Source organism: Pongo abelii, chromosome 5 (assembly GCF_028885655.2).
Source record: "Pongo abelii isolate AG06213 chromosome 5, NHGRI_mPonAbe1-v2.0_pri, whole genome shotgun sequence".
Lineage (NCBI taxonomy): Eukaryota > Metazoa > Chordata > Mammalia > Primates > Hominidae > Pongo > Pongo abelii.
This window is the reverse complement of record NC_071990.2, coordinates 43,745,874-43,768,535: the sequence shown is the minus strand read 5'-3', so window position 1 is coordinate 43,768,535 and position 22,662 is coordinate 43,745,874. Positions and strand designations below refer to the sequence as shown.

Genomic DNA, 22,662 nt, shown 5'->3' with positions numbered 1-22,662 from the left:
TGGTTTTGTCCAAACATCCGGGCTTCTCCTTTTTGTGTTCCGGCCGATCCCACCTCTCCTCGACCCTGGACGTCTACCTCCTTGAAGCCCACATCTTGCCCACTCCTCCGCGCGCGGGGCTAGCGCGGGCTTCAGTGACGGGAGCCCTCAAGGGACATGGCAACTACAGCGGCGCCGGCGGGCGGCGCCCGAAATGGAGCTGGCCCGGAATGGGGAGGGTTCGAAGAAAACATCCAGGTAATGGCCCCAAGGCACCAGCTGCCAGCAACCGGAGGGCCGGCGATGTCCAGAAGTGTCTTGGGGATTCTCTCTCTGGGCCTGGAAGTCCGCTCCATTTACAAAACTCTCTTCTTTGGGTCTTCGTGCACACTAAAGTCAGTGGGATTAACATTGACCTGAAACGGCCAGACTAGTACTCCAGCCTGAGGATCTCGGGTTTCTGGGCCCGCCCGAGGCATTAGGAAGAAGGTATTCTTGGAACAAGTTAGGAAGTTGGTGGGGGTCAGGCATGGAGTGGGGTTGGGTGGGATTCATTGGCATTCGCTGAAAACATACTATGTGTATAGTTTTGTTTGGGGCTTAGGAAAAAAGGAAATGGGCACTTTTTCAGCCTTTTAGTCTTTGATAGGTAACGTAGGAGAAAGACATGAATGGAAGACTAGTAGGTTTCCCAGGCTAGAAAAGATAGCCAAAGCTAGAAACCAGGCGTTCTGAGAGCATATGAGGGGGAATGGAGTGGCATGATCTGTAGTGATTCCAAGCCGTATCCTCAGCAGTGGAAGAACAAAGCCCTAAACCCTGGGATGAGCAGAGGACTTAATGGATGGAACAGAAAAGTCCTGCACTCTAGGAGCCATTGTCTTCACAGGGCGGAGGCTCAGCTGTGATTGACATGGAGAACATGGATGATACCTCAGGCTCTAGCTTCGAGGATATGGGTGAGCTGCATCAGCGCCTGCGCGAGGAAGAAGTAGACGCTGATGCAGCTGATGCAGCTGCTGCTGAAGAAGAGGATGGAGAGTTCCTGGGCATGAAGGGCTTTAAGGGACAGCTGAGCCGGCAGGTGGCAGATCAGGTAAGCAAGATTGAATCCTCTGCAGATAGAAAAGTATACCTAGGTATGTCCCGTGTTCTGGAGTTGGTGTTGGTGATGTTCGCCCCAGGTTGTCCAGTTAGAACCATGTAGAAATGAAACGGAAAATAGGCAACAGGGTCTAGAACCAACAGTACCACAATACCTATGCCCATCTTCCTTACTTCAGATGTGGCAGGCCGGGAAGAGACAAGCCTCCAGGGCCTTCAGCTTGTACGCCAACATCGACATCCTCAGACCCTACTTTGATGTGGAGCCTGCTCAGGTGCGAAGCAGGTGAGGAGCCTTCTCTTGAAGAAGCTTCCCTCCTAACACCTAGTCCTTCATGCATACTACAATCCGATTTCAAGCCCTGGGCTCTGGTGGGCTCCCCGTCTTCATGACCCCATCACCTCTCATCACTGCACCTGTCACTAAAACAAATAATAATAGCACACCATCTTTTTCCTCTTTTCCATCTAACTGACTACTCATCTTCCCTCAAAACCTACCTCAGATGTCACTTCCTCTGTTCCGCATTCCTCAATCCCATCCTGTTTGTTCTCTCCTGGTGTTCCTAAAGAACTCTGTGCTTGCCAGCCGGGCATGGTGGCTCACGCCTGTAATCCCAGCACTTTGGAAGGCCGAGGCGGGCGTATCACAAGGTCAGGAGATCGAGACCATCCTGGCTAACACGGTGAAACCCTGTCTCTACTAAAAATGCAAAAAAATTAGCCGGGCGTGGTGGTGGGCGCCTGTAGTCTCAGCTACTCAGGAGGCTGAGGCAGGAGAATGGCATGAACCTGGGATGCGGAGGCAGAGCTTGCAGTGAACCAAGATCATGCCACTGCACTTCAGCCTGGGCAACAGAGCAAGACTCCATCTCAAAAAAGAAAAAAAAAAAAAAAAAAGAACTCTGCGCTTGCCTCTAATAGGCAGCACTTCACCACTGCTATCCTTTCTTACTCCTGGAATTTTCCTCCCAGAGACCAACAGCATCTCAATAGCAGGCTCTGTCTTGTTTATCTTTTTATTCCCAGCACTAGAACAGTCTCAGAATCAAAATATCAGGGCATCGTTTTTGAGTGACTTTTCAAGAACTAGATTTAATCCTGGCTTGGTTTTTTTGTTCATCCTTTAATCAATGCTAATCAAATACCCAGGACCACTCAGCAAGTATTTATTAAGCATTTGCTCTATGCCAGACCCTAAACTAATTGTATCTGCTTCAGTGGTGAAGATAGATGGCAGCCTTGCTCTTGAGTGCAGTTACAGTACAGTACTCATTCTATGATGGGGCACGCGGGAGGGATATGTGAGCTAAAGCAGGTTGGTGGGTGGGACAGGACAAGTTTCCCAGAGGAAGTAAAATCTAGCTAAAATCCAAGATATGATTAGGAGCTAGCCACTTGAGAGAAGAGGGAAGTGACTAAATTTTCATACCACTTCTCATATATTTTTCAAGAAAATGCTCAACAGTGCCTGGAGGCACAGATAAGCAGGAAGAGGAGGCGTTTTTACTATTCCCTCAGTAACACCTTTCATTCTGAACTTTCCATTTAGCCAGCTAGACTTTTCCCAGGGCTTCCTCATTACAGCCCTGAATTCTGGGTACTCTCTGCTGAGGTCTGCCTGTCTTGTCCTGTCTTTGTTTTGTTTTGTTTTGAGATGGAGTCAAACTCTGTCACCCAGGCTGGAGTGCAGTGGCGTGATATCGGTTCACTGCAACCTCCGCCTCCCGAGTTCAAGCAATTCTCTTGCCTCAGCCTCCTGAGTAGCTGGGACTACAGGCGCCCGCCACCATGCCCAGCTAATTTTTTGTATTTTTCGTAGAGACAGGGTTTCACCATATTGGCCAGGCTGGCCTCAAACTCCTGACCTTGCGATCTGCCCGCCTCGGCCTCCCAAAGTGCTGGGATTACAGGCGTGAGCCACCACGCCCAGCCTGCCTGTCTTTTCAAGGGGAGGGGGCAGACGGATACATGGTCGGGCCCTCCTTCAAGGCCCAGTAGGGCTGAGTTCTCCATATAGCTGCTGTTTCAGTCAGCTAAGTTTCAGGGGGTTGTCCTTCCTGGAAGTAATTTTAGGGGCAAGGAAATGATTTCCTCATTCCCTATCTGTCTTTACTTCCCTGTTCTACCGTGTCATCCAACATGTCTTCTAGGCCAGGCCCCATTCCCTGGAGTTAGAGATGAATAAAATTCAGGCCTTGCCCTCCAGAACCTCATGGCCTCGTGCTGCCTCTGCTTTAATCTCTCCTCTCCTCTCCCAGGCTCCTGGAGTCCATGATCCCTATCAAGATGGTCAGCTTCCCCCAGGTGAATAGAGGGTGGCATGTCTGGGGAGCCGGGGGAAGCACCAGGGCAGAGGGTGGGACCACCAGGCAAATCCTGGGAAGCCATAAACAGATGAGCTGTTGTACCGTCCAGCCTGAATGAGTTGGTATATTGACAGAAAATTGCAGGTGAACTCTATGGACCTCTCATGCTGGTCTTCACTCTGGTTGCCATCCTACTGCACGGGATGAAGACGTCTGACACTATTATCGTAAGCAGGGCAGACAACTTTGCGGGGGGTGGCTGCACTAGGTTGAAAGCTGCCTGAGGATATGATGGTGGAGTGAGACAGGAACAGCCCCTGCGGAAGGCCCTAGGTGAGGCTGAGATCAGAGGCCTCCTAGGACTAAGTAGAGCCTTCACCCCACAGCGGGAGGGCACCCTGATGGGCACAGCCATTGGCACCTGCTTCGGCTACTGGCTGGGAGTCTCATCCTTCATTTACTTCCTTGCCTACCTGTGCAACGCCCAGATCACCATGCTGCAGATGTTGGCACTGCTGGTAAGGAGCCAGGTGTGGTGGGCAAGAGTGATGTTAAAAAGAGTAGCCAGGCCTTGGTCGGCATCTGTCCTGGGGCCCCAAAGCCTGGAATGGGAGGAATAGGCCAATGGACCATGTGTTTCCCAGGGTCCACATGAGGGGCCAGAAACCAGACCAACCTGAGTGATTTTCCTCTCCACCATCCTCCTTCCCAGGGCTATGGCCTCTTTGGGCACTGCATTGTCCTGTTCATCACCTATAATATCCACCTCCACGCCCTCTTCTACCTCTTCTGGCTGTTGGTGGGTGGACTGTCCACACTGCGCATGGTAAGCTGGGCAAGAGGCTTCCCGGGGTGGGCTGTCCTCCCAGGGAGTTGGGGAAGACAGCCTGGAGCGTCCATCTCACAAAGAGCCCTAAATGGGAGGGAAGGGCCCAAAGGTGGTTCTGCCCTGGGTGGGGGTGTCTTGTCCCCACTGCTCACTTTGGAGCCAGGCCCTTTGAGCTGTATTCTCATGGCCCTAGGTAGCAGTGTTGGTGTCTCGGACCGTGGGCCCCACACAGCGGCTGCTCCTCTGTGGCACCCTGGCTGCCCTACACATGCTCTTCCTGCTCTATCTGCATTTTGCCTACCACAAAGTGGTAGAGGGTAAGTGGCAGGAAGGTCTGGGTGGGGGAGAATGGGAAAGCAGCTGCCTAGAGCAAGAAGCTGGATATGATGGCCGGTGGGCTGGGCCCATCTGACCCTCGCTCACCTTCCATCTTCCTTCCAGGGATCCTGGACACACTGGAGGGCCCCAACATCCCGCCCATCCAGAGGGTCCCCAGAGACATCCCTGCCGTGCTCCCTGCTGCTCGGCTTCCCACCACCGTCCTCAATGCCACAGCCAAAGCTGTTGCGGTGACCCTGCAGTCACACTGACCCCACCTGAAATTCTTGGCCAGTCCTCTTTCCCACAGCTGCAGAGAGGAGGAAGATTATTAAAGGACAGTCCTGATGACATGTTTCTTAGATGGGGTCTGCAGCTGCCACTGAGCTGTAGCTGCGTAAGTACCTCCTTGATGCCTGTCGGCACTTCTGAAGGGCACAAGGCCAAGAACTCCTGGCCAGGACTGCAAGCCTCTGCAGCCAGTGCAGAAAATGGGTCAGCTCCTTTGAGAACCCCTCACCACCTACCCCTTCCTTCCTCTTTATGTCTCCCACATTGTCTTGCTAAGTATAGACTTGGTAATTAAAATGTTGATTGAAGTCTGGAACTGCAGCAACTGATCCAGTGGTCCTCCCTGTCATCCCACTTCTATATACTTTCCTGCTCACTCAACAATGGTAATGTCATATGTTCCCTTCTTCATATCCTCACGCAGGCAGGATAAAGGTGGGACAGGCCAGACTACATAGAAGGCAGTGATTGAATATGGAACCTACCCCTGAGGGCAGGAGACACCTGACCCATAAAGCGGCAGGGAGGCCTCAAGCACAAAAGCCATAAGCCTGGTGGAACACTGCAGCCAGCTTGAGTCTGGGCTCAGCTGCACTCTTGGGAAGCCAAGGAAGCAGTGACAATTGGACAAAACATCCCGACTTAAACCCCGTGTCAAAACAAGGATCTTCTGCACCTGGGCATTGTGTTGATAATTTTCCTGTGGAGCTCATAATTGAAGCCAAATTTGGCGTTGCCCTGGTGGTACTGGGGCCAGCTCCTTTTAGTTTTTCTGTCTTTCTTCTTAAAACCAACCACCACTCCTAACATAGCACCATCCACCCCCACCACCACCACCTCTTTAATCTGCTCCACTTAATAAGTTAATTCAGGTGGCTAAGAGAGGGAATAGGGCCTTTGACCTCCCTTCACTATATTGAATATTATATTTTATGTAAAATAATCTTACACTAGTAAATCTGGGTCAGCAGCATCTATCCCTCCTAACAAAGGGACTAACAGAGTTGCCCTTCATTTGTCCTGCGTTACACAAGTGAGTCCCCCACCACCCTGACCAGTGGACAAAGTTGCGACAGCACCGCCTGCACCGTGCAGTGTGGCTCAGCCACCTTCACGTCCTCACCAGTGATCCAGGGCCCTGGCCCTGGCACCTCCTTTGTATTGGCTGCCCCAGTCTCGCGGCACGGACACACCCTCAGATGTCAACAGTGCCCTGCGTACCTGAGAAGGCGTGGCACCAGGACCTTGCATCTATCCGAGGCTCCCCTGCCCTAGGGATCCTCTGGGGTACCCTTCTTCCCAGCAGCTCAGGCTGGCTCTGCCCAGCCGTGGTCCCTGGGGCCTCCCTGGTGAGGCCGCCATCTTGGCGAGGAGCAAGCGGGTAGTCCCCATGGGCCGGGATCCCCACGCACGCTGCGCCTCGAGTCACGGGGGCGGGGGCGAGGCGCGGCGCGGATGAAAGGGCCCTGGGGCCTTCCAAATAGGAGGGAATAGTGCTCTGGATTCCGGCAAGGGTCTGGACCTTAGGAACGGGGAAGGATGGGAGAATGGGCAGAAGCAGCAGTAACCGTGCCCAACGCTATCTCCACGTGGCGTGCCTCCATTCCGCTCCCCGTCAGCCCTACCCACTCAGCCCTGCTGCCTTCCTTCTGCCAGCTGGCTGACCCCACTCCCAAGGGAAGAGCGGCCTATCGCTCCCAGCTCCTTGCCCCGAACCACCCCGTGTGCGCGAACCTGGTGGGCCGGCGTGGCTTTGGCCGGGCAGGGGGCGGGGCGAGCGGTGGTGACGCGGCCGTTGCCATGGGAACTCGCCGCCCGCTCGCTCTCTGGAGCTGGAGCCGGAGCTGCCGCCAGCCGCCCGCCTCAGGCTCTCTCTGCCAGCCGTGCGGTCAGGCTCGCAGGGTGGTCGGGGGGAGCCGGGCGGCAGAGAAGGAGGGAGCGGGTACGGCCTCCTAGCCGGGACCGGTAAGCCGAAGCCCTTGAGCCGCTCGCTGCCGCTGCCGCCGCGACCGCGAGGGACAAGGACAAGCGCCGAGCGGCGCCTGCCCAACCCCCGGAACGCGCACCCGGCCCAACGCCCAGACACGGACCGTGCGGGCCGCCCCCGCCCCAGCACCGCCCCACCTCAGCCCGGCCCGCGCCCTGGACGCCTCCGCATCTCGGGCCGGCTCCGGCTCCGGCTCCGGCTCAGTCCCGGTAGCTCTTCTCCGACCCCGCCGCAGCCTCCGCCGCAGCCGCAACCTCCGCCACAGCCGCCGCCTCCGCCCCCGGCCCCACTCCGCCCGCGACCCCTGCCGGGGCCCCGACCCCGGCCCTATCCCCGGCCCCGCCTGCGGCCCCACCAACCTCCGCTCCGGCCCAGTACCCGGAGGCCCAGCCGTGGGCACGATGCTGCCCAGCTCCATCCAGATTTCGGGGGAGCCGCTGTCCGGCGCCGAGGTGCGGGACATCTGCCGCGGCCTTCGCGACAACGCCGTGCGCCTGCTCTCACTGCGCGGCTGCCGCCTCTGCGACCGCGACTTCGGCCGCATCTGCCGGGCCCTGGCCGGGGCCACGTCCCTGGCGCAGCTCAACCTTAACCTGGGCGTCGTGTCCAGCCCCAGCCGCATCAAGCAGCTGGCTGAGGCTCTGCGGACCAACCGCTCCATCCAGTCCCTCTTGTGAGTGCGCCCCCTCGCAAGGGGGTCCTGGGCACTGCACCCTTCCATACACTCCCCTGGCACCTCCTGTTCCTCCACACTCCTTCCAGTACCATCCTACCTTCACACGCCTTATGCACATACACCGTGCTTCGGCCCATGCCTTCACAGCACCCTCCAAGCACACGCTTGGGCTTTGCACGCGCGACCCTACCCGTGTTGGGATACCCACCACTTCCCGACATGAGGTGGGGGCCGTACCTCCCCACCTAATCATCTGCATTTACTTCACTGGGGCAGCTCCTCGGTTCCCAAGAGGGAATATCCCCGTGGGGACGAGAGTCCTGCCCACTGCAGAGTTCCAGTCCACCACCCACCCACCCCTTCTCTGCCCCTCCCTGTGCAATGTCCTGGATCCCTGCCCCAGAAAACAAACCGAATTCTCCCTCTACCTGTATTCCCTGAGAATCTAGAACTTTCCTTCTCCTTTTCCAGGCCTCTCAAGTGCTGTAGTTAAGTGCCCTCCCCATACCTAGGGCTGACAGAAGTGAAAGTGCCCCTTTCTCATGTAGATAGGGCCGAGAACTGCGGTAACCCTGCTCTCTCACTCTCCTCCAGCCTGCATGGGAGCCCCCTGACAGATGCGGGGCTGGCCTTGCTGAACCCAGCCCTGGCTCTCCACCCTGCCCTTGTGGCTCTGGACCTGGGGGACTGCATGCTGGGTGATGAAGCCATCAACCTCATCTGTGGCCTCCTGCCCCCAGACGGGGCCAAATCTGGTGAGCAGGACCCTGTTGAGGGCTTGGGCTAGTGTGGCAGTGATGAAAATCGAAATGCAGAGGGAAGGGGGTGTGGCCCAGAGCTCTGATAGTGTGGGTGAGAACATCTTTCTACTCCTCTCAGGAAGGGGCAGGACGGCGGGCAGCATGGAGACTCAGGAATCCAGGCTGGGGCAGGCAGAGGAAGCATGGGCCTCCTTAATGGCTCTTGACCTCTATGGTGGGGGTAAGGTTGTGCCCGGCCACTAGGGACACCCTGGAGACACAGGGACGGTGGGGAAGGGCTCGAGGAGGGCTTAACCCTCCCTATTCTGGTTTCTTGCTATGATGCTGCCCAGGCTTGAAGGAGCTAACGCTGAGTGCCAACCCTGGCATCACCCCTAAGGGCTGGAGCCGCCTCGCCATTGCTGTGGCCCACAGCTCCCAGGTCCGCGTCCTCAATCTGGATTACAACCCCCTGGGTGAGGCTCAAGAATACCCCCTTGGGCTCTCACTGCCTCATGCCCTGTCCAAGAGCCTGGGACCATCAGTTGACATGGTAACCCGTACACTGGGAGAGGGAAGAGAAAGGAGAGCCCCCAGGGGTCAAGGAGATAGCTTTGTGGAGGACCAGGTGACCAACAAATAGATCAAAACATCAGTCACCACCCGTGGGCCTAACTTGCTTCATGCCTTCACTCACCAATCACAATGATCCCTTGCTGACCACCACCAATTGTCCATGTTTCCTTGGCCAGGGGTTAGTATCTAAAGTTGTTAAGGCAACGGGGAAGCTATCTGTAAGGATTAGTAGGCATGTGTATGAATGTGTGCACGTGTGTTGTCTCCCTAGGTGACCATGTGGCAGGAATGCTGGCTGTAGCTGTGGCCTCTAGTCGTACCCTAGAGGTCCTAGACTTGGAGGGCACAGGGCTCACCAACCAGTCAGCTCAGGTGGGAAGTCGTCATGTTTGGGCACAGCCAGGGGATGGGGTGGAGGTTAGCTTATGTGTCTGATGACATGCCTAAGGGGTGGCAGGTTGGGGTCTGAGGACCTGCCTTAACTGTGTTCATCCTTTTCCATATTCTTCCCCACTTCAGACCCTGCTGGACATGGTAGAAAATTACCCCACAGCTTTGCGGAGCCTGGTGTTGGCTGAGAACAGCATTAGCCCAGAGCTGCAGCAACAGATCTGTGACCTCCTTTCTGAGGGAGAGGAGGAGGAGGAAGTGGCAGGAGGGGCTGGCGACACCCAGGAATGGGAGAGAGGGCGGGAGCCTGCTGCCCACCAGAGGGGCAGCTCCTGGATGTGCCCCAGCGGTAAGAACCCAGAGGGTTGATCAGAGCCGGGTCTGGAAGAGGCTCGGGACAAGGGAGAGTGGGTGTGCAGAACCTAGGCTCTCACCTATCTGTGGTCCCCATTGGAGGAAGGAATGGTGGTCTGAACACTCCTCTGCCCTTCCACAGATCCCAGCTCTCAGATGGTGCTAATGACGTCAGGACTAGGGGACAGTCTGTTGGCTGAGACCGAGATGTGACTCTCCACTGGGCCTCTGCACACCATTTCACTTGTCTATGTCCCGAGCACCTTGCCCCAGATATCAGGGTCAGGCCCTGGGACTTGGGAGGGAACTGGGGTCAGGGGCTGCATGGGGGCTCTGGCAGCTCCTGGCAGTGTGGTGGGAAGGAAGCTCTGGAAGCTGTGACTGAGCAACAGCCTTGGGGGGCACTTGAACCCACGGCAATGCCTTTGAACTTGGCAGCTCTGGCTGCAAGCCGCTGGCTCGGAAAAGATTTTATGAACTCCACAACCTGTCGTGTGGCTGTAGTCACTGGGGGCCGGCAGTAGGGGAGGAATTGGAACTACCAGTAAGCACCACTAGGGGGCAGTAGCGTCGCACAGCCCAAGCTCTAAGCTGTGTGAACTGGTCCAGAATCTCAAAATAGGCCTGGCCAGGCCTAGAACCCGGGCTTCTGGGACAACACCTTACACTAGCCCCATAAAGATCTGGTCCCTGCCTCTGAGGGAGGACTCAGGGACCCTGCTAAGGTTACATAAGGTGCTCCCTCTCCCGCTCCCTGATGCTCTGTGCCTAGGGAAACCCTAGGCAGAGTGGGGTGACGGGGAGTCACTAGCTGACTAGGATGAGACTAGGACTGGGAATACTTACAAATGGGGAGAAGAGTGGGAGAGGGGAGGTCATTAAGACAAGTTAGGCCATACCAGTAAAATAGTTTTATTTGATTTTAAAATAGTCATCAATGTGAAAATTTCCCAAAGCTTAGAGTAACAGTCTAGAGCCAAGGTTGGGAGTGGGGGCCAGGCCTCACCCAGAGCCCAGCTTGAGGCCCCTGAGCCCCACCCTCCTTTCCAGAGGGAGGGAGGAGACAGCTGAGGGGGCCCTGAGTCAGTCCTCTCCCTCGTCCCCAAGGCCAGCTGTGCTGGGCCCCTGGAGGGCAACAGCTCATGCGGAGGACTCGGGGGGGAAGCAAACAGGTAGGAAACAGAAATGAGGTTAACAATTACACCATCACCCCCCCAAAAAAACAAAATAACAAAACTTGTGACTATGAAAGGAGAATGGAAGATGAATACTGATAAACTCCTCAGCTCCCCAGAACAACCCAGTCTGGGCTGGGTTGGGCTGATTGGAGGAAAGGTCTTGAGACCCAACTGCATGTTACCTCTGAAGAATAAATATTCTAAGAAAAGGGGAAAACCATGAGGCAAGCTGCCACAGTCAGTCAACGCAGCTGACAGGCCTGGCATGGCCCACCACCTGACCCCACCCACACAGGGAACAGCTGTGCAGGTCTGGATAGAGGAGAGGTCAAGGGCTTGGACTGGGGACCCTGAGCTGCCAAGGTGTGGGGCCTCCTTGCAGTCCCGGTGCAGCAATGGCAGGAAGGCCATCAGGGGCCCTAGTTGAGCAGGTTGCCCTGCTCCTGGGCCTGGGTCAGGCTGTCCTTGCGGTGCAGGTGGTGAACCCCCATCCTCTTGGGGCTGCGCTGGGGGCGACTGGAGCTGGGGAGTGGCCAGGCCCTGCCCTCAGTGTGGGAAGTGCCTGGCCCCTCCTGTGTGCCACTGTTAATGGGCAGCAGGCTCTGGCGCTCTTCCTCAGGACCGATGGGCAGGTTCAGCTCTTCTTCTTCCTCCCTGGGAAAGCCAGAGTCAGGTTCTGTGGGTAGCAAAAGCTCACTCTCTTCGGGTCGGGGAGAAGGTGCCTGGACCACCTCATCTCTGTCAGCGGGGCTATGGGCAAAATGGCGCTGCAGCTCAGGGAGGGCGTCACGTCCAAAGGCTGTGCGCTGGGCCACAGCGGCAGGTGGCGGAGTACGGTCCACAAATGCCCGCTGCCAGCTGACCAGCAGGTCCTCTTCCGAGCTGGCAGAGCTAGCTGGGGCACTGAGTGTTAGGGGCGCTGGGCTGGGCTGGTGGTGGGGTGAGGCCTGGGCTGAGGCAGGGGTGCTGGGCACTGGGCTGGGGCGGGCCCGCTCACTCCCCTCCTCTACCAAGCTCAGGGAAATGGCCTGGCGGGTAGCATAAGTGCAGTTGGGCAGGGGGCTGTTGTGGGGGATCCGAACCTTATCCTCAGAGAACTCTATTACCCTGCGGCCAGGATACAGTGGGTGTGGTGGAGACGGGGTTGGGTAGGGGCTCAGCTTCTCAAAGGCTGGCAGGGGCAGCTCTTCCTCCGGGGAGCCCCTGGCAGTACTCAGAGAGTGGCACTCCCCATTGGGTTGCGGGGTGGGGCTGCCAGGCACCGGGGGACTGGCTGGATCACCTGGGACACCCTCACTCATGTCCACATGCACAAAGACATCCTCAGCCAAGGGGCGCCCGGCACTGCCTGACTGGGCTGAATTAAGCAGTAGAGACTCCGGCTTCTCTAACACTCGGGCAATGACTGAGGTAGGTACCACAGCCCCTGGGGCTAGGCTGGGAGCAGGACCTGGGCTGGCGGCCTCTTGACCACTGTGCAGATGTTTCTGAACCATGTCCTGTAGCTCACAGGGCAGCTGAGGTAAAAGAGCAGGAAATAGAGACATCAATGATCGCAGCCAAAGACAACTTGACTCATGGCGAAAGTAATGGCTCCCACGTTGAAGTACCTCTGTGTACTCAGCACTCCGCTATCTCCTATTCTTACAGCATGCCAGTGTGTATACCCTCACTTCACAGACACATAGGCCTGGAGAGGGGAAGACAACTCGAAGCTTTGGTTAACTTGGCCGGGATTTAAACCCAGATCTGCTGCTGCAGCCGGCATGTTCTCAAACTTCTATCTCCCGGCTTCTGCCCAAACCATACTTAAGTTTGGAGAATCTGTGTAGACCAGTAGCCTTAGAAATACCTCTACTTCTGGGCCGGGCACAGTGGCTCACACCTGTAATCCCAGCACTTTGGGAGGCCGAGGCGGGGGGATCACAATGTCAGGAGATCGAGACCATCCTGGCTAACACGATGAAACCCCATCTCTACTAAAAAGACAAAAAAATTAGCCAGGCATGGTGGTGGGTGCCTTTAATTCCAGCTACTTAGGAGGCTGAAGCAGGAGAATTACTTGAAGCCGGGAGGCGGAGGTTGCAGTGAGCTGAGATTGTGCCACTGCACTCCAGCCTGGGTGACAGAGCAAGACTCCGTCTCAAAAAAAAAAAAAGAAATACCTGTACTTCTTCTACTTCTGCAGGCCACATCAACCTTGGGCCTGAAGCTGTGGGGTCTAGAGTTTACCCCTTGGGGTAACATGACCAGATGGGCCTAATCTTCTCTTAGTACTCTTTGGGCAGATAGCTCTGACTACCCTCTCCTCCCTGCCTGGGATCTTCTCTGTCTCTGTTACAGAAACCAACAGGGCTGGCCCCCCAGAACTAGTCTTGGGCCCTAGACAGTACACGGGACACCAACCAGTGGCAGAGTTGACTGGCTTAAGAGGTGACATGGAGGCAAGAGGAGGGCAAACTGGGAAGAGGAGGACAGAGAGAGGTGCAGAAACTGGAGTTAGAGAAGTCCTACAGTGGCCGGAATGGTCTATGTGGGCAGGGAGGGGGTGAGTTCTACTCACATCGGCAAACTTGTGGTTTCGGAAGTGGGACTTGTTGCACTTGAGGAGCTGTACAGCCAGGTTGCAGTCCAGCCGATACCGCTCCTACAGACACAGACCTGCTTCAGAGCCCAGCCCAGCCCTCTCCAAGGAAGCAGGGCCGAGCCAGAACAAAGCTAGCCCCAGGTGAGGAAGGCCCAAGTAGTGAAGCGCACATACATTGAGCTCTTCCAGCTTGTTGATGGTGTTCTTGGCATCCAGCAGCTTGTTGGTCAGCTCCACAATCTCCCAGTCCAGCGTCTTCCTATCCATCTCAGCCTTCTTGATCTGAGGCATAGACTTGAGGTTAACCCAGCCCACACCCTAGCCAGCCCTTCCTCTCCCTCCACCTCCTCCCATCCTGGAGACACAAGAGGCCACAGGTGCTAGGGCAGCCAAGGCGGACAGAGCAGAGACAAATGACGGACAGACAGAAGGAGACTGGGCATCTCTCCCGCTCTCTGGACTGGCTGTGGGGTGAGGGCTTTCTTAGCATGACCTCCTGCCACCTGGGCCCAGGACACAGGCAGTATAAGAGCTGTCCATCCCCTGAGGTTCCAGGGGCTCTGAGCACCAGGCAAGGCAGCTGGTACCTCAAAGGCAGTAACTGCAAACCAGGGGGCTGAAGCCTCTTATGTGTGCAGCTGTTTCCAACATCAGGCTAGGAGAGGGAAGAGGAAGCAGGGCTCAGTGGCAGCCAGGGCGCCTTGTTGAGCAGGGAGCAAGCTGCAGGCTCAAAAGTAGCCTGATCTCCAGTTCAGGGACTGGATCTGCAGCCTCCCCTCCCCGCCCACAGCCTGGGCTTGCTGCCACTGCAGCCAAGAAGCTTTGGGTGTTCAGTGGAGACATCAATCAGTACCTCTACCAGAGCCAAGGGCAGAGCAGGCTAGGCTCCCCAGCTCTCTCCTGGGAGGGAGGAATTGACAGTTAAACGGGCCTCATACAGGGAAGAGAAAGGAGCGGGTGTACTCAAGGGGCACAGGGTAATAGCCAGGGCCCACAATCCCAGATCTCAGCTGAGGAGAAGGCCAGGGCAAGGGAGAAGACACACAAACTCAGACGCAACTGCAAAAATCCAGCTGTGGCTAAGAGAGGCCTGAGAGGAGAGTGCAGCAGCAACGGTGGCAGCATGAGGGGGAGACGAGGAAAGAAGAGAAACAGTGTGAGCATTAAGACAGTCTTGACTTGCAGAGCACACTGCAGTACCCCCACCACTGCCCCATCCCACCATCTCCCCCAAGCCCCAGGGCAGAGTGGCATTCCCCTGGCAAATCCTGGCCCCCTGCTATGCTATGAGCACAGTGCCCACCAAGCTGCCCTCCCAGACAGATTACCAGTGTGTGCAGCTTGTCCTCCAACTCCTGGTTGGTCCGCTGGGAAGCTGTGTAGCTGTTCTGCAGCCTGAAAAGGGATAATACAAGGCATATCCCTGGGTCAAGATCCTGTTCTTCAGGCTCTGTTCAGCCTCCCCGATAGGGGATCTTGAACATGCCATTCTCCCTCAAGAACTTCAGTTGTCTAATAGGAATTAGAGGATCTCTAAGGCATCTTCCAGCTAACCTCCTATGAAAGGAGAGATTGTGTGTGTGTGTGTGTGTCTGTGTGTGTGTGTGGCGGGGGGGGGGCCCTCACTCCCACACCTGCGAAACTTATCCTTAAATTTGTCCAGCTCCTCGCGGCTCTGGCCCAGCTCCAGCTCCAGGCAGTCCTGCCCGATTTCCAGCTCACGTTCCAGGGCCTCAGTGCGTCTGGTGGCGGAGGCCAGGCGCCGGCGAAGCTCTTCATTCTCCTGCTGCAAGAGCCTGGCAGGGTGTTGTGGGATTAAGGGCAGAGGGGTATGAGAGATAGAAGGGCATGCCCTGGAGCTCCAGAGTGGGCTCAGGAAGGAAGGGATGACATGAGGACAGGCAACCAGGGCAGGGAAACTCCTGGAGTCTTAGTCTGAGTCTAAGGCAGCATATTTCATAGGCCTGCTGGCCCTGGGAACACAGCATGGGTTGGGGGGTCAGGGGAGGAAGAGGGGATGGTAGGGGACAGTCCAGCCTCCCTTCACTATTGGAGAATGGAAATAAAGAATTGGGGGTAGGGATATGGCTCCCAGCATGTCTCTGGTTACAGCCCATGTCAGCCGGCCACCAAGCCCCCAGCTCCAGTTTCCCCACTGCACAATCAGGCTTCTCCATTATTCATCTCTTGGAAATCCAGCCCAGCACTGCCCTCCTCTCCAGAGGCCTCATGTGGCTAAGAAAGGGCTGTAAGGGTGGCAGCTGGTACAGGAGCCAGGAGCTGGGGAAGGGCTCCTTAGCAAGAAGAGCAGGGCCCTCAGAGCCAGTCACCTCCTGATTCTACGCTCTCTTGAAGCCCATGGAACAATAAAATCCCATTTTTCAGAAAAAATATCCACAACATCAAAACTCCTCCCAGAGTCCCTAAAACAATCCATCCCAACCTTTACTTTTGCCTAATCCAAGGGAAAGTCCAACTGTACCAACAGTCTAGCCTGGAGCTAAGAGGGACAGAGTTGAGGCAGGGCAGTATCTCAGGTAGCAGATACTCACTTCATCCTTTCTGCGTCAGTCAGGGGTTCCTAGGCAAAAAAGAGAGGCTTGAGGCTCAGCTCTGGACCACTGGACCCCTGGTTGGCTCACCCTCCAAATAGCCATAAGAAGGCTCAGGTGTGAAGCCCAAAGACTCTTATAGCAGAAGAGGGCTATAGGGCTCTCTACAGATGGAAGCAATTCAGTAATGCTGGGACAAGCCTCGATTACCCTCTCCCATGCCAACCAGAAGATTCAAGAACCTCTTCCAACCTTCACCCTTAATCCAATCCTGAAGCCATTTTCAAATAAGTCCTGGCACCCAAGCTACCTCTCCCCAGGGGCAGAGACAGCCTCTCAGCTGTTCACTCAGCTCCTGGTGGGTCCTGTCTCCACACAGGTATGGCAGAGACCTTCCAGAAAAGTCAGGCTGAACTATACACAAGAGTTCTGAGCTCTGACAAAGCCCTCAGCCTTGGGATGAAGACAAAGGCAGAATCAGGCCCTTGCAGAGGCTCAGGAAGAACAAGTGCATGGGAGAAGAGGACTAATCCTGACTAAGGGGAGGAAGTGCCTTGTCTGTCTTTTAACCTCCTGCCCCATCTTCCCCAAACCCCTATGGCGGTCATGGCTCAAGAGTCAAGTTCAGCCAACCACAAAGCAGAGCAGGCCCCTGCTATCGCGAGAGGGAAACATCAAGGGGCCTATTCTACGTGGAACTGACTGCTTCAGAAGTGCAGCCTCTGGCAGAAAATGGAGGTAGGTGGCTTCCTTTGTCCATTGACTCTGACAACTGGATTTGACCCTATTCTACTGCATACTGATTATACAGCCTTCACCTCACCGAGCCTTAGTTCCCTCATTTATAAAACTGAGGTAATGCTCGCTGGGTAGCACCTAGCATAATAGCTGCCATCTTAATTTAATGTTCCCTGAACTGAAATGAGCAAGTCATGGCTTTTCTACTCTGACCAAAGCAGGCTACAGTATGCCTGATGCTCAGCATATGCTGCGTCTCAGTTTCTTTACATGTGCTCCATGCACCGTGCCCAGGTGGAGATATGGCTGCAAGGGCAGTAAACCACTGTGGCCCTTGTTTCTGCCTGTGAATGAAGTTAATGGGGGAGGAGAGCCAATGTTTTGCAGCTGACTATAGGCCCCGAAGAGCAGAGTCCGGACCTAACAGTTCCTGGCAGGGAGTACGTATTCAACAAATGTTAGCCAAACAAAGCAAAGCTGGAGGAAGGGCCAGACTTCCTGGGGACAATGAAGAGCAACTGTGCTGGTGGGAAGTGGCTGTAGCACTGCCTCCTGATATGCCCCAAAGGGGCCACAGGTTGAATGGCTCTACTCCACTACGGAGGACCAGAGTCCCAACCACCAGCAGATTAGGACCCCTCAGTCTACTGGGCTGCCTCTTGCAGGGAGAATATCATATGGGATCATTTCTGCTAAGCTACAGAGACTCAGGGGTTCCCTGACATGTGGACATATACTCACAGACAGTCCCCCTTGAGCCTACATTGCCCCCACCTGCACTGCTGCGGCTAGGAGACCTCAGGCCTGCAACAGCAAGGCCCACTCTCACCCCAACTCAGGACCAGCTCAAGCAGGAGAAGTCAGCCAGACACCCAGCCTCAGGGGCCTTGCCTCTGCCGGTCAGGCTGGGGTACCAGTCTTGCTGACCTCCTGCTCAAGCCGGGATCCAGGAATTTCCAAACGCAGCTCCCGATGCTCTGGTGGTGCCTTACGGTAGGGTTTCTTAGCAGGGGCGGCACTGGTCATTCTGGGAGGTGACGGCTCCTCCGCCTGCTGAGAAGCAAGAAGAAGGCAGGCTCAGAGATGTGGCCAGAAGGACTCTGGACTGAGAAAAAAACAGCCACATAGGCTGACAGGCCTGGGCCATTACTGGAGTCACTAGAAGGGCAGGACTTAGGTGTGTCAGTCCCCATAGGTCAAAGGAGTGCTGGAGGGTGGGGCATGGGTCCAACGGGGAACAAATGGGTGGGAAAAGGCAGGGCCTAGGGCCTGAACATCTAGGTTCTAAGAGTGGGGCAGGGAGCTTCAAAGCAGCCCACCACCCTCCTTACCACTCTCCTCTGTGGGCTTTGAAGGCCTCAGAAGGTAAAACTGCTCTCTATGCATTAGTTTTCTCAACTCTAAATTAGCAATAAAAGAGCATCAATTTCTTTTTTTCTTTTCTTTTTTGAGACAGGGTCTTGCTCTGTTGCCCAGGCTGGAGTGCAGTGGCGCAATCTTGGCTCACTGCAGCCTCGACCTCCTGGGCTCAAGTAATCCTCCTGCCTCAGCCTTCTGTGTAGCTCGGACCACAAGCATGTGCCACTGCACCTGGCTATTTTTTGTACACAGCATCTCACTTTGTTGCCCAGGCTCAAACTCTCAAGCTCAAGCAATCCTTCTGTCTTGGCCTTCCAAAGTGCTGGGATTATAGGTATGAGCTACTGATTCCAGTTAAGAATAGCACCAACTTCATAGGGTTGTTGGGAAGATGATGTAAAGCACTTAGGAAACGTTGAATAAATGTTAGTTTAAAAAAAAAAAATCATAACCAAAAATGTGAGTTTGGGGATAAAATCCAGGATCCCCAGTGGGAGTCTCAAGGCCCAAGAGGGCTCTCTGGCCTCAGCCACTGATGACCAAACCCCTGTGGCCTCCACCACTCTTTTCACCAGCCCCCACCAAGAGAGAACACTTGGCTGCCCCCTCACCTGCCCCTCCCCAGAAGACAGCCAGGCTGAGGGCACAGGCCTCATCAGGGACATACCGTCTGTTTGTCGGCAGCTCTCTCTGTTCCGCTGTCCGGGAGTTAGCCCTCGGCTCTCCGCATCCCACGGCCCCTCCACTTCCTTTAGCCAACAGCTCCTGAAACCAGAGAAGGGAAGAAAGTGGAAACCAGGTGTCAGCCGCCTGTCTGTCAGTGCTACAGGCCTGCTGCCCAGTCTGGGACCTGGAAGGCCCCCCAGGGAGAACCATGGCAGGAAGGCCATGAAACAGGGGGCCTGAGGGGAAAGCAGCTGGAGGCAGATGACTGGAAGCACTGGGTTCCTGCCTTTCTCCATGACAGTACTGTCACAGGCCCAGATGAGATACGTGTGTCTGTGTGTGTGTTCATGGTCTCAGCACATTGCCCAATTCTGGAATAGGTCCGGTTCCGTCCTATCCCTACTCCACATCTGTCCTCATCTCCCAAGCCTCTCAGAGTTTGGAAACAACTAAGAGATTTGGGGAACATGGGTTACAAATGAGAACACCAGGAAAAAGCCGCACAGAGATCCAAGAAGATAGAGAAAATGATGGAAAGAGAGCGCCTAGCATTTCCAGAAGGAGGCCCAAGGCTATTTGGTGTATAATGATGGTCACCGGCCTTTGCAATGAGGAGGCACAGGGCTAGGAGAAGAAATCTGAAAAGGGAGCAACACAGACCAGTAGCTCTCAACCAGGCAATTCTGTCTACCCTCCTTCTCCAGGGACGTCTGGCGCCCACTCTCCTTCCCCAGGGACGTCTGGCAAGTGTCTGGAGACATTTTTGGTTGTTGAAACCTGGAGGGAAGGAGTGCCACTGGCGCCTAGTGGGTAGAAGCTGGGGATGCTTTGGTCATCCCACAACCATAGGACAACTCCCACCACAAATAACTCCCAATAGAAAATATCCAGAGTGCCAAGGCTGAGGAACGCTCGCGAAGAAAACCCCCGTCGGGGGAGTTGGAGACACCTGGGCTCCAGGCTCAGCACTGACACCGTGGGGCCCTGTGTAATGCCCTTCCTCACTGGATAACTCAGTTCCTTATCTACACAGAGGTGGCTGGACTGAGTGACCTGTGAGAGCCCCTCCAGCCTCCTGAGGTTCAGAGATGGGCCCACACCCCTTCCTGGCCCCCACCTGTAATTAGCTGGGTTGCAGCACGGGGGCAGCAGCCACCAGTGATCAGGCAGTAACCTCAGGTGGCCTTCTGGGCAGAAAAAACAATCTCCTCCCGCCCCCATCAACCTAAACAGAGCTGGAGGCTGAGGGAAGCCTTGCGGGCTAAAGCATGTGTTCCCACTGTCGGGACATGCCCTGGCCATGACTCCTGTCACATTCCAACAGGGCCCAGGGCAGGAAGAATGGTGAGAGGGTAGGGAGGGTGGGGAAGCAGGAGTGGTCTCCCTCCTCTGTCTGGACAGCCTGGGCCCTGGTTTGGGGTTCGGCGGGGAGCTGGGGTGCGGCAGCACAGACACGGCCGCCAGTCTCCTCCCCCTGACAGGAGGCAGAACGTGTCCCCACAGGGCACATGCAACATGCTGTGTCGGCTGACTCCCTGCACAGGAATCCAGGTGGGCGGGCCTGAAAGGACCACACATTCCCGGGGTGTGGGGAGCAAACAAGTTACCCCAACAGGTTCCTTGGGGCTGCCCCTCCAGAGGGGCCCGGGGTGGGTGCTCCTATGGCCTGAGGGAGAGGCCTAGAAAGTCCCAAACCCACCTGGGTATGTGGGTTCTGATACTCAGAGGGTAAATGTGTGGGGTGCATGAGTCGGAAAACAGGGTAGGGCCAGAGATGGAAGAGAGAGATGCGAGCAGTCAAGAGCTTCTACAAAGTAAAGGAGCAGCTCAGAGAGTTGGTCTCTGCCTTTCCCTTTCTCTACAGAGGGTCCAGGTCCCGGCTCCCTTCCCCCATGTGCTCCCCAGTCATCTGAGGAAGTCCTTTCTCTCTGCAGGCCCCTTTGTGTGCCCCTCCTCTATTCCTCTGTACTCCCTTGTCCCTATTCCTGGCAAGGCCCGTGCTGTCCTCTTGGTACCAAGACACCTGCATGAACGGCAGGCAGGCAGGGAGGCCACGAACACCCTTGGGTGTCCAGCAATCCTGTAGGGAGGGCTGCTTCACTCCACGCCCTGCAGCCCTGGCTCTAGTTGCCACACATCCTCTAGCTCCTCCTGCCTCACCCTGACCTCAAGACCTACTCCCTGGCCCTACAGCACGTATTTATCCCCAGAGCTTCCATGGCCAGAGGGGATCTGGCTTGCTAGGCAAGGAGTACCCCGAGAAGGTGGCTGGCAGTGCGACGGACAGTAAATGCAGACACAGACTCTCTGGGGATGGGGGTGGTGGTGATGGGAGGTTATTCTCTCTGCCAGAGCCTATTCTTTCCATGCACGTCAGAGTTACAGGTATGGAAAACCACTCCCAACTAAGGAAGCAGAAGGCAATGCCCACTGGGAAGACAATCCACCAGGGGGCCCATGGTGTTCCTCAACACCAGGCTGCGAGGGAGATGTGTACCAACCACTTCCTGCCCTGTGTCCATAAACACAGGGTGTGCCCAACACCCAGGCCCTACTGGGTGCCCCAGATCCAGCCCATGAGGGGCCCACAGTTCCAGCAATGAACAGGAATACAATGGGCCTGGCAGCCCACAGTCCTTGACTGGAGGCAAGGAAGGTGTGCAGGGAAAGTCCGGACAGACCCGAGGAGGACAGTGATGCATGGTGCAGTAGACAACAAAGAGAGAAGCATCGGGACACTTGGCCTGCAAGCTGAGAGAAGGTAAAGGGGTGAGGCAGATGGCATCACAGTGGTCCCTCCAGGAACACTCAGCTACCAGGTGCAGCCTCCCTTGGCCACATCTCCTTCACCCAAAGGTTTCCCAAGCTGCCTTGGAGTGTTTCAGCCCAAGGAGGACTCCCAATCCCATGTGGGGAAGAAAAGGTCCCAAAGGAGAGCAGCTGGACAACTCAGAATGGGCCATGGCCCATGATGAGTGAGCGGCAGCCAAGGACAGCCTCTGGGGCCTCCTGGCCTCTGGATGCTAAGCTGGCTTCAGGGCGCCTCCCAGAAAACGGTCTTCTGGAGGAAGACCAGGAAATCAACAGGGCTGGCCAGACACGGTGGCTCACGCCTGTAATCCCAGCACTTTGGGAGGCCAAGGCAGGCGGATCACTTGAAGTCAGGAGTTCGAGAGCTGCCTGGCCAACATGGTGAAACCCTGTCTCTACAAAAATTGAACCCAGGAGGTGGAGATTGCAGTGAGCCCAGATCGCGCCACTACACTCCAGCCTGGGAGACAGAGACTCCGTCTCAAAAAAAAAAAAAAAGGAAATCAACAAGGAAGAATCCCACTCCCACCCCCAACCCAAACTAAACCTAAGCCTTAAGGAACTGAGGGCAGATGACTCAGAATGTTGGACTACCAGATAACATGCTGGGTCTGTTCTATAAGAACAGCTACGCCCTGGGAGAAAGGTTGAGGCCTAGGTTAAAACCTCTCGCTGACCTAGCGTGGCCTGGGGCTCCTCAGGCTGGACCTGCAGGCAGTGTTGAGGGAGACACCCAGAGTAGCAGCAACCCTTCCCCATCCCATGAAGGTGAAATGAGAAGGAAAAGGGACTCTCCTCAACCCTCCCTGCCCCTGCCGCATCCTACCCATCCAACCCCAGCTTCTGCCATGCTCTGCATAGCATTCATTCTTCGCTTACTCAAAAATCAGTTCAAAGGAAAGACTCTACTTCATATCTGCTGGGGTGGAGAGAGGGGTGATAGCTTCCTAATTGCCATGTTGCAATTTGCCAGTCGGTGCAGGCCGCCTGTTGCCGCCTGCCCTGTATTAAATACCTTCTCCCTGATTACAGCCCATGGGGCACGATTAGCTGCCTTCAGAGAACAAAGTCTACTTTCATTAGAAATGGGACTCGGCACGCACAGCAGAGCTGCACTGTGAACCCTCTGAACAGCTGAGCAGAGTGTAGACAGAGATAGGTGTAAGGCATGATCTGTACCAGAAGCTGGCTGAGCAGTGTCCTTTAATAAAAGGACAA

General features: G+C 55.7%; 3 protein-coding genes across 22 annotated transcripts in view; 2 read left to right on the top strand and 1 right to left on the bottom strand.

Moving 5' to 3' along the window:
• Nucleotides 1–11: 11 nt before the first annotated feature.
• YIPF3 (Yip1 domain family member 3) lies at nucleotides 12–5,146 on the top strand. 3 transcript variants are annotated; one of them, XM_024248109.3, is made up of 9 exons: nucleotides 12–237; nucleotides 869–1,075; nucleotides 1,263–1,369; nucleotides 3,345–3,390; nucleotides 3,527–3,619; nucleotides 3,779–3,910; nucleotides 4,105–4,218; nucleotides 4,415–4,538; nucleotides 4,663–5,146. In XM_024248109.3, exons 1-9 carry the CDS (start codon nucleotides 157–159, stop codon nucleotides 4,809–4,811), a joined length of 1,053 nt encoding a protein of 350 aa, XP_024103877.1. In that variant the 5' UTR covers nucleotides 12–156; the 3' UTR covers nucleotides 4,812–5,146. The 3 variants fall into 3 exon arrangements, with proteins under 3 accessions (XP_024103877.1, XP_054413531.1, XP_054413532.1); XM_054557556.1 differs by having other exon boundaries at nucleotides 54–237; nucleotides 3,881–3,910; XM_054557557.1 differs by lacking the exon at nucleotides 3,779–3,910 and having other exon boundaries at nucleotides 54–237.
• A 1,471-nt stretch (nucleotides 5,147–6,617) lies between these two features.
• On the top strand, nucleotides 6,618–10,039 carry LRRC73 (leucine rich repeat containing 73). Of its 3 annotated transcripts, XM_054557558.2 has the most exons (7): nucleotides 6,618–7,490; nucleotides 8,088–8,248; nucleotides 8,373–8,474; nucleotides 8,587–8,709; nucleotides 9,081–9,181; nucleotides 9,329–9,548; nucleotides 9,696–10,039. In XM_054557558.2, the coding sequence occupies exons 1-7, from the start codon at nucleotides 7,219–7,221 to the stop codon at nucleotides 9,764–9,766; spliced, it is 1,050 nt and encodes a 349-aa protein (XP_054413533.2). In that variant the 5' UTR covers nucleotides 6,618–7,218; the 3' UTR covers nucleotides 9,767–10,039. The 3 variants fall into 3 exon arrangements, with proteins under 3 accessions (XP_054413533.2, XP_002816973.2, XP_054413534.2); XM_002816927.5 differs by lacking the exon at nucleotides 8,373–8,474 and having other exon boundaries at nucleotides 6,627–7,490; XM_054557559.2 differs by lacking the exons at nucleotides 8,373–8,474; nucleotides 8,587–8,709 and having other exon boundaries at nucleotides 6,633–7,490.
• A 405-nt stretch (nucleotides 10,040–10,444) lies between these two features.
• The window catches only part of TJAP1 (tight junction associated protein 1), a 28,606-nt gene continuing 16,388 nt past the window's right edge, over nucleotides 10,445–22,662 (bottom strand). For 5 of the 16 annotated variants that reach the window (XM_063724612.1, XM_063724613.1, XM_063724610.1 and 2 more), the window contains 8 exons: nucleotides 18,635–18,732; nucleotides 17,536–17,661; nucleotides 15,871–15,899; nucleotides 14,953–15,114; nucleotides 14,647–14,713; nucleotides 13,493–13,600; nucleotides 13,295–13,378; nucleotides 10,450–12,248 (listed from right to left, as the gene is read on the bottom strand). In XM_063724612.1, the coding sequence (XP_063580682.1) occupies nucleotides 11,151–12,248; nucleotides 13,295–13,378; nucleotides 13,493–13,600; nucleotides 14,647–14,713; nucleotides 14,953–15,114; nucleotides 15,871–15,899; nucleotides 17,536–17,634 (1,647 nt within the window). In that variant the 5' untranslated portion in view covers nucleotides 17,635–17,661; nucleotides 18,635–18,732 and the 3' untranslated portion in view covers nucleotides 10,450–11,150. 16 annotated transcript variants of the gene reach the window in all.

What these genes read in the sequence shown, in the direction of transcription:
- YIPF3 (XM_024248109.3), top strand. Translation starts at nt 157, where the DNA reads ATGGCAACTACAGCGGCGCCGGCGGGCGGCGCCCGAAATGGAGCTGGC. An exon ending in TGCAGATGTTGGCACTGCTG is followed by an intron (nt 3,911 to 4,104) that starts GTAAGGAGCCAG and finishes CCTCCTTCCCAG; the next exon opens with GGCTATGGCCTCTTTGGGCA. An exon ending in CTACCACAAAGTGGTAGAGG is followed by an intron (nt 4,539 to 4,662) that starts GTAAGTGGCAGG and finishes TCTTCCTTCCAG; the next exon opens with GGATCCTGGACACACTGGAG.
- LRRC73 (XM_054557558.2), top strand. Translation starts at nt 7,219, where the DNA reads ATGCTGCCCAGCTCCATCCAGATTTCGGGGGAGCCGCTGTCCGGCGCC. An exon ending in TCTGGATTACAACCCCCTGG is followed by an intron (nt 8,710 to 9,080) that starts GTGAGGCTCAAG and finishes TTGTCTCCCTAG; the next exon opens with GTGACCATGTGGCAGGAATG. An exon ending in CTCCTGGATGTGCCCCAGCG is followed by an intron (nt 9,549 to 9,695) that starts GTAAGAACCCAG and finishes GCCCTTCCACAG; the next exon opens with ATCCCAGCTCTCAGATGGTG.